General features: G+C 37.5%; 1 protein-coding gene across 1 annotated transcript; it reads right to left on the reverse strand.

Moving 5' to 3' along the window:
* Positions 1-5,974: 5,974 nt before the first annotated feature.
* LOC139127271 (uncharacterized) lies at positions 5,975-9,226 on the reverse strand. Its single transcript, XM_070693183.1, has 4 exons — positions 9,194-9,226; positions 7,654-8,433; positions 6,912-7,202; positions 5,975-6,076 (listed from the first exon to the last, which is right to left on the reverse strand). The coding sequence occupies exons 1-4, from the start codon at positions 9,224-9,226 to the stop codon at positions 5,975-5,977; spliced, it is 1,206 nt and encodes a 401-aa protein (XP_070549284.1).
* Positions 9,227-10,016: the final 790 nt, after the last annotated feature.

A 10,016-nucleotide genomic window follows, 5' to 3' on the forward strand; every position in this document is an offset into this window, starting at 1 on the left:
CTCTCTTACACAACTAATAAATTTCCATATCATTCCAAACATGACTAATTGAATTCAAATCCTAGAGGTCATGAAGGACAGTGACCTTGAAAATGTTCTAGACTAATTAAAACACAGGTCATGAGTGTGGGGAAAAATGACCCACATAACATTTGGCATCACTTCATATCTTCATGTAAAATGACTTCTCATTGGCTACTTATGCCACAGTCCGATTTTGAATTGATAAAGCTCTGTAGAGTTTATGAGTCGAAAGTTCGTGAATTTGCGGATCATATCTCATTCAAAGCGTTTGCTGCAATCACGGTGGAAAGAAGAGAACAAATAAATACTCATGATCTTCACTAATTTTTTTACAAACGAGGTAAACAATTAAATGACAAACAAACACAGTAGAAGTATCATAATTTGGTGACAGAGCTGGAGCTAAAGCCTGTTGGAGCTGGCATGATCATAAGGAAAAAATCAGGATACCATTGCAATGTAAATATATCCAAACTTTATGAAATGTGATTTTCTCTTGATAATTTTCACCCTCAAAACTGAAATAACTTAAGGTGGTTAGAAAGGCTAGAGCGTCAGTTATAAATTTCAACAAAACTATTAAAATATAAAAGTAGTCAACATTCTCTGTGGAATAAAAAAAACTAGACATTTGGGCACAAAGGCATTGCAGAGTTATAGCCTGTTAAAACTTCTGAAAAACTGACAAAATATGAAGAAGTTGGGGAGTCCTTAGTGTATTAACTATGGTAGAGGTCCCTAGCTTTGAATAAAATGTTTGAAAAGGGAAAGTCATTATTTGCTGTTTTTCAGGAAAGTTTGACAAGGCGGTGCTGGCATTCAGAGTGAGTGACTGCTATTGTAAATGCATTTTTAGATTCTTTGAGTGTCAAAGAGGTGTCAAAAGTGAGACTAACCAAAAAACTGCTCTATGACTTCAAACGAGGGGTGCAAATATGGCTTGTTTTCAACATTTTTGACAGAATAACAGTTTTCCTACATAATTGTATACCAATTTAATCCACTTTGAAATGAGATATGGACATGGAATTTTTACAGCCTATTACAAGGTTACAGATAAGATTTGTACGGCACAATTTTCCTGTATTTGAAGTACTTTTTGAAAAATCACATTTTGAAATTTGAAAGAATTTTAATAATTTTTGATATATAAACCCATTTAAAATCATAAAAACAAATTTTATTTACAAATCGTGCCGTACAAATCTTACAATAAATAGTGTCAACATATTTATAACTAATTTGGTAATATTAATACTATCCAATTATTATTAAATTCAAATATGTAAAAAAAAATATGAAAAATTAAATTTTAATATTTACTGGTGTCATATTTCAAAATCATGGCTGCAAATATACAATTTTTATATTCTTTGGAGAAAATATTAACTAAGGGAGTTATCCTGAAAATTTGAACTAAATATCTTGATTCTAACACTTGAAACTTGACATTAACTCTGAGAAAAGAATTGGTGCAAAAATAGCCTTTCCAACCACCTTAATTACAAAATTCTAGTAACACTGCATTGTAGTGACAATGTAAACGTTATGGAACATTATTTGTATAAAAATAAGTAATTGACACAAATCAAAGCATCCTTGCAGTGCGAACTGTTATCCTTGAAATAAAGTCACGTTGATCATACAAATGCTTCTACCGCTCCCTCAGTAAAGAAAAATCAAAACGAATGATAGGTGATAAGTTCTTGTCCCTTCCTCTTATTAAGAATGCATGTCATGTAATTGTTAATACATGGCAAGGTACCGATTGTATTGTTTACGTTCCTAAATGTTTCTTAATATATTATAAAATATAAGGGACTGGTCAGTTTCTTCAGCCTGGGGGGGGGGGGTAGGTGGATTAATGGGGGGTCACCCTGTTTTTGACTTTGGTGATAGGGGGGTAACCATGTTTTTGAAATGCCCAATAGGGGGGGGGGGTCAGTGTGTTTTGAATTTTGACACAGGCTCATCATTGCCTAAAATGCTAGTGTCAGCCACAAATTTCATCATTCAGTTGTATTTTTCGGCGCGCCCTTCGGGCGCGTAACTTTAATAATCAGTCATATTTTTCAGCACGCCCAACTTTAACATATCAAGCATACATACATCAGAGATATCTGTATGTTCAATATTTTCAGCGTGCTCTTCAAGCTCATTACTTTTATATATCAGACATTTTCAGCATGCCCTTCAGGTGCATGACTTTAATATACAAGGCATATATATCGGAGATATCAGGATGTTCCATATTTTTCGGCGCGCCCTTCGGGCGCCATACTTTAATATTCAGAGATATCTTGATGTTTGCTAAGTGAAACTGTACCATTATAAAATCTGCATTTCATATGAAAAGGATGACAAATTCCTGATACTTTTCTGTTCTCTCTATGAGAATTCAGTATGAGAAAGCAACATGCACAAATATTTCACAATATATATTTGATACAGTGACTTATTTTAGAAATAGAAAAATGAGAAGATATCTTTCCTTCTCATTGATGCAATTATTTTCCTTTGTGTCACAGGTTTTCTGTAGAAAGATGCTTTTTTATGAACAAAATAACAGTTAAAAAAGGCAGTTTTTGTCATTATTAGCTGTGCTTTTATGGTTTCAATGTTACAAGAAAAGGTCCTCTCAGACACTGTACACATCAGATTTGGCTAAACAAGCTCTCTATGGCTCCTCAGGAGATTTAATTGGATGGTTGGCAAGTCTTAACACCATACAAGTTTTTCATTCACTGCTTTTTCCTCTTTGATATTAATGATTGACATCCATTTCTGTACAACAGTTAAGGACATCTGGTTAAGCACAGAAAGTGTGAAATACATTCACAGCTCATTCAAAATACAGCTAATTCAAAATGTACTGTATTCAAACTTTAAGTTTTCATTTTGAAATTCCTATCTTACAACTGACATGTCAACAATTTCATTAAAACATAGAATGACTATTTAAAATATAAATATATGTAAAATGTAAATATAATATATATATATATATATATATATATATATATATATATATATATATATATATATATATATATATATATATATATATATATATTATAATTTATGTCCACCTTTTGTTTACCTATGTTGCGCGCCGGGGGGGTCACCCTGTTTTCGAAATTTGGATAGGGGGGTCACCCTGTTTTCAAAATTTGGAATAGGGGGGTCAACCAGTTTTTGACGTCGGCAAAAAAATAATCCACCGCCCCCCCCCCCCCCAGGCTGAAGAAACTGACCAGTCCCTAATCATCGCCCAACTGAAGATATATATATATATATATATATATATATATATATATATATATATATATATACAACTGAAGATATATATATATATATATATATATATATATATATATATATTATATATATATATAATATTGCTCAGGAAAACTTTTGCTTGTTTCTGATGTTAGTCAGAGTTTAGATCGAGAACAGTTTCATGTTACGCAAATCGGTGGGTATACTTAATCTCCCGCACCTCCTCAAATGACAAAGACATTCATTTCATGAACTTTATACACAGAAAAAATTTTCTTTCCTGAACATCAATCAGTATAAAGTTGACATCGAAACAAATTCAACAATCAAAATTATGCAAGGCAATAAATTTCCGGGTCCTTTTGTATAAAATATCAAAAAGTAAATATTTACAAGAAAATGTAGGACAATCTTGAACCACGAATACAATCATAGCGGTGGTACCAGGTGTCTGGAATGGGTAAGCTAACCCTGCTAGAATGTTACATCCGTCGGGCATGGCTCTGAAGTGTCAAAATCAATGGCAACCAAGTGAAGCTACCGTATAAGGTCAAAGTTAGAAATACTGTCACACATCATTTGGGGTAACAGTTGTGTCACAATACATATTTTCATGAACATCACCAAATTAGGGTTTTGTTAGAAAACGTACAAAACGGTGAACTCAGCAATTCCCTTTAAACGGATTTAATTACAAAAATGAAAGTAACCTAAGTCATGGGATAAAGTACAAAATGTAAAACTTTACAGACTACTTATCTCAGCCAGGACGACAGAGCTCCAAAGTTGAGTCGGAATTTAGGCAAAGTGAACAGTCCTTGGCTTGTTTGCAGGCTTGAATCTACGGTGTACATCCAGCGTTGCAGTGAAGGTCTTGACCAGTTTTGGAATTAATACTGTTGGGGTTTCCAAAGTATTGAAGTAACAGATCAGAGACACAATCCCAAATGTCTGATTGAAACAATGAGTATTCCTTATTTATACTCAAGGGGTTATATAAGAGAATATAAGAACAATCTAGTACTTCTTGATATGCTAATCACTGTTCTAAAATTATATCCACTTACACGACTTATTGAATTTCTAGAAGGTTCCCAATATGACTTATTGAATTCAAGGCTGTGAGATAGTGAAGGACAGTGGCCATGGGAATGTTCTAGACTAATCAAAACTCAGTTCATAAGTGTGGGGAAAATGACCTATATAACATTAGCAAAAATACAAACTGCATTCTCGATAGAAAAGTTAACTAAACTAACAACAACGAAAATACACTTAAATTTATTTTGGGGAGCCAAACCGACTAACAGTAATTAACCATGACAACGTTGAGATTTCAAATTGGTATGAATATCTGTTCATTGGCGGTGACATCGTAACCTGATGATAAGATACCTTCATTGTCACTTTGCAAAAGCTTTATTTATAGGCTGATCACCATCGCTTTGACAGATATAAAAGGATTCAAGTATCTAGGCAACAGTTGCTGGGGAAAATATGTTAACTCCACGAAAATATGACTTTTTGTGCATTTATTGACCTGAACATGCAAAACAACAACACCAAAATTGAGCAGACGCATGCTTTTGGTCATGAAACGAGTGACCTCATAGACATGCAGATTACCACAGCATGTTTTTGAAAAAGATTCAGCTACTTTATATTTGCTCAAAATCCCTAAAATCTTACATAGTGATACTTATTATATTCCTTCATATTCCTGGGCATGGATTTGATTGGCTGTAAAACAAACACTAGTATGTTCTGAAATGGCAAATGTTTACTTTGTAATTTCGTACAATTTTAATCCTATTCTTTCCATATCACAAACAACGTTGAAAATATTCTAAAACTCATACATAATCTTATTTATCTTGGCGGTGTCTACAATGCTGCTGAAATTAATTTCAACAGATGGAAAATTGGCCGACTTGAAAGCTTGTAAACATTCCCACAAGAACAGAAGGGGAAAGTGCCACAAAAATATTGTCGTGGAATTTCCAAGCAGAATGGGCACCCCCACTCCGACTCACCAGACAAAAACTAACCGAGTTCATCAGCGTTGTCAATTGCCACCGGTTCCAAGCCATACTTGCACCTCTGCCACGTGCAGGCCAAATCAATCCAGCCTCAGACCACTCACTGCCACCGTACACGAGGATCTCAGTCGATATAACTCAATCATCTGAGTCAATTTTCACCAGGATTCACAAGAACTGCATGTCACGCAGCTTTCAGCAGTTTTGGTATGCCTAGACAGACAAGAAATCTTATTTGGACATGCGCACTGCATCTGTTGTCATAGAAACAGCACCTCGTTCTACGACATTCTTCTTTCTTGTTTTTATCAGCCTTCCTAAAATTCCACCCTACCATTGCGTCCTATCAAAAAGGCAACAACCTTGCCTACCTGCAGGATCCTCCATGAAGTACAACAAAAACTCAGTCTTGTTACATCAAAATAATGGGGAAGTATGTCTGTTGTCGAGCGTTAGTCAATCTATAATGTCAGTCATGTAAAATTGATGGTAATTTCAATGAAAGTAATCAATAGGCAATCAGTGCCTTAGAGCGTCTGCCGAGAATCAGTCTCTCTGTACCATGTCAAGGATCTCTCTCGGTGATTTGATGAATATCTGGTATGCATTGCTCCTCCACCTGCCTAGTGTCTTTATGAGCCAGTCTGGCCGGCTGGCTTGTCAGTGGTTGTGGCTGCAAAGCTCTGTGGTGCATACAGCTTGGCATCGGTGATTCCTGCCTGGGTAAGCAGTTCCTGTAGGTATTGGTTTAGTCTTTATGGCGTGAGCATAAGTAATTGAGTTGTCAATTCCACTGACATGGGCAATCATAACATGGAAATGTTCTTTGGTTGCCTTGTAAAAGATGGTTCTTACTAGTTTCATGATGTCTGGCTATCTCGTCTTGCCTTTTCTCCAGCTGTGCACAGCAGTTTGGTTGTCACAATCTAACAGTGTGTCGAGGCCATGACGGCGATGCCCCCAATTGAACAGGTGACGAGTATTTGGTACATCTCCTTCCGTTAGATTGACACTTTGAGCCCAGAGCGAAGGTGGGACCGGACCCCTCGCAGGGTCCCACCGCACGTCGAGCAACATGCTACCAGGCACCCACTATAGGCCCATGACAGTTAGGCACACATTTTGGGGAAGGGCGGGTGGGAGTTTTGTGGTGTGAACTTGAGCATGGCAAAAATTGAAATGGACGATATATAGCATTGATCACGCTAATATGTGCATGGATAATGACACGGTAGATATGACGCAAGTAGTTTACATAATATTTCTGTTAGTTTTTTGATGTATGGAGCAGTTACGTGCACCTTCTTTTGATTTCCATTCATCTGTACTGAGTTAGTGTGGGCCTTCTTTCTGGTATGGGTGCCTGCTTAATTGCCCAGGATGGATAACCACAGTGATGATGGGCATTGTTGATGTGGGTTTTCTCTCCAACCTATCATAGGGATCGCTACAGATGAGATCTGCTCGGTGATGGAGGGTTCTGACTACCCCTATTTTATGAACCAGGAGGTGATTTGAGGTGAAATGTAAATATTGGTCATTGTGTGTTGATGTTGATTTCCTAAATACCTTGGTTTTTATCTGGCCATCTGGCCTAATTGTCTCAACATCCAAGAACGCGAATGCGTTATCGTGCTCTTCCTCCGTTGTGAACTTTATGTGTTGGTCCAAGTTGTTGATATGATGCGTAAATTCGCCAGCAAATTCCCGCTCTAACTTTGTGTGAGTGTCATCAACATATCGGTACCACCACGACGGTGGATTGGGAGCTGTTGTCAGAGCTATAGATTCAAAGTGTTCCATGTATAGATTGCATACTATCGGAGACACTGGAGATCCCATAGCTGCCCCATGAATTTGCTGATAGAAAGATCCGTTAAACGTAAAATATGTACATTTCACACACAGTCCCAGTAATATGATAATTTCGGCCGGAGTCATGGATGTACGTTGATGCAAAGTTGTATCACTTTCCAGGCGTTGACTTATAATCTGCAAGGCCCCGTCCACCGGTACACTAGTAAATAGCGCACTAACATCGTACGATCGCATTTCTTCATCCGGTCCAAGATGACATGTTTTGATAATATCACAAAACTGTTTGGAATTATTCACGTGATGGATAGAAGTACCGACTAGTGGTGCCAACACATCTGCTACGTACTTTGCACAATTATATGAAATGGAACCGATGCAACTTACTATGGGTCTGAGAGGTATTCCCTCTTTATGGATTTTCGGCAAACAGTAAAATTTGGTTGTGTATCTGTTGTCGGATATAATCGTCTGTGGAGTTCTTTACTGATACTACCCTATCTGTCAGGTCCTTCAGCAATGTTATGAACTGCTTTTTATAGCTCTGCATGGAATCTCGCTTAAGTATTTTGTATGTCTTTGAATCACTGAGTAGCGATTCACATTTTTCTTTGTATGTGTCAGTGTCTAGAATGACAGTACATCTCCCTTTGTCCGCCGGCAGGATTTTGATTGATTTGTCACTTTTAAGTTCTTTAATTGCTTGATGTTCTCTTTGGTGAAGATTTTGTTCCACCCTCTCATGTTTGTTTAGTTCAACAAGAACTTTGGCACGCAGTTCATTAGCATCATTTTGGTCAAGGTGTCTACATGCACATTCTGTTGTGGTTATGTAATCGATGATGGGCACCTGGCGGGGACTCACTGCAAAATTCAGGCCTTTCATTAGCACTGATCGCTCAACTTCATTCAAGGATCTTTTCGAATAATTCTTCACCCACCTCTCGCTGGAATCAGGCTCATCCTCACTGTCTGTTGGTTTAATGCTCTCTTGCATATTTTGTTGATTGGATTTTCTTTCAATTAATCGATTGAATTTCTTGATCTGCCTTTCCTTAGATTTTTCATGTTCCTTCATCTGTGACCTCTGACCCCTCTCCACAACCTGTTGAAATTCGTTCTCTGCGAGGCATTGTTTCAGTTCGCTGACGAGTTCCGTTTGAATTTTGGTCAAAGTGCTCAATCTTTTCACAGTTTGGTCAATCCTGACATTCAATAATGCCTTTTCCGCTCTCTGCACGATGTTATCGGCCTTGGTTCCGTGCACGTTACTTCTCTATTGTCAAAGTATGACTCAAACCACCTTAGAATGTTACCATTAACACCATGGTAGGTTAATTTATAAAGTAGCAGAGGATGGCTTACGTTATCGAAAGCTTTGCTGAAATGCAGATAGATTGAGTCTACCTGAACACGTTTGTTTATAATATTTGTGCTATATAGTCAGTATACAAAACTAGATTTGTGGTGATTAAGCGCCCGTACAAAGCCATGCTGACAACTACTAAAAAGAATTTTGAACATCGTTATATTCGAACACTTTGCTGAAAATAGAGAGCAGTGAAATAGGGCAATATTCTTTAATTTCATTAAGTTTACCGGATTTTAAATAGGAACAATGTTGCCCTTTTTGAAGAGAGAGAGAAAAGCCCTTTAGTAGAGTGACTTGTTGAAAATTATAATTTAGAGGTACTGCTAGTAGAATTGAATTTTAGTAGCGCCATTGTAATGGTTCAAAGTGATCAGAAAGTGTATCGGATTTTCCCCATACAGTACCTGGTAATTAAAGTCTACATACTATGACAAGGTCACTATCGTTTGTAATTGAGGCAACTGTTTCAAAGGAACTTTCAAACTACGCAAACGTGCCTGTTGTGCCATCAGATGGGATGTAAACACTTGCCATGTATATACTCGACGCTTTCAAATTACCTGTATCCAAACAATTTCTATGTCTGTCTCGAGATACCTGCGACGGGTAGAAATCAAATTTTGATGGGCAGTAAGGAGAACACCTCCACCTTTTGACTTCTTACTAGTTGATGGGCTTTGATCTCCTCGGTATACATCGTAGAATGAATCAAGTATTTCATTATCGCATACATCTAGTCATAGCCATGTTTCAGGTATTGAGATGAAATCAAATTCATGGTCACCGAAACTGTGACAACTCACTTAGTTTATTGACAATGCTACAACAGTTTTGGTAGTACATCTTTAAGTCAGATAGGTTATGAGTAGGACTTGGGTAAGTTCGGATGTCCCCAGAAAGGTGATACGAAACTGAGCACAGTGGTTTGCGAATTATGGAAAAGGTGCGGTGTATCGACAGCGGCGATTGTTTCCTTTGCCTCCAGAAGAGTGTAAACGAGTGATTTTGGAACAAACCATATGAGTTGAGTAAATGTTAATCTTCAACTCTGTGGTAGGTAATGTCCAGATACGGACTGTGAAAACCAGAAAAAGTGGACCGGTGGTAGGAGCACGCATTACTGTGTATTTACCTGAGGGTGTCATACGATGTGTCTGATCCTTTAGGCCATAACTAAAACACTTGTCATATTTTGCGACAAAAGCTCTTTCCGTCGTTAAGGTGTTGTGTATATTATTATTGAATGTCATTTGATACTTGGTCACAGCTTTCTATGGCTTAATCACAAAATGGCGTTGCTCTGGTGGTCATTGCCAGAAATGACCTGCCAAACTTCGAACCGTTTAGAAGCTTCTTCTGTGCCTAGCAGAGTGATGTCATATCCTATTGAACACCAATAAGTTGTTCGTTCTTGGTCAATTGGTTAGCCTGGAAGAAGGGTGCTTACAAAATACGTCTTGTCTTGGCCGCCGTTCAGGCTCTATGAT

The sequence above is a fragment of the Ptychodera flava genome, unplaced genomic scaffold (assembly GCF_041260155.1).
Source record: "Ptychodera flava strain L36383 unplaced genomic scaffold, AS_Pfla_20210202 Scaffold_30__1_contigs__length_3116999_pilon, whole genome shotgun sequence".
NCBI classification, from domain to species: Eukaryota; Metazoa; Hemichordata; class Enteropneusta; family Ptychoderidae; genus Ptychodera; species Ptychodera flava.

Coding starts and splice junctions, on each gene's coding strand:
- LOC139127271 (XM_070693183.1), bottom strand. CDS start 9,226: ATGTATACCGAGGAGATCAAAGCCCATCAACTA. Junction 7,203..7,653: donor TGAAGGACCTGACAGATAGG/GTAGTATCAGTA, acceptor TCTTTCTATCAG/CAAATTCATGGGGCAGCTAT. Junction 6,077..6,911: donor ATGGCCAGATAAAAACCAAG/GTATTTAGGAAA, acceptor CAATACCTACAG/GAACTGCTTACCCAGGCAGG.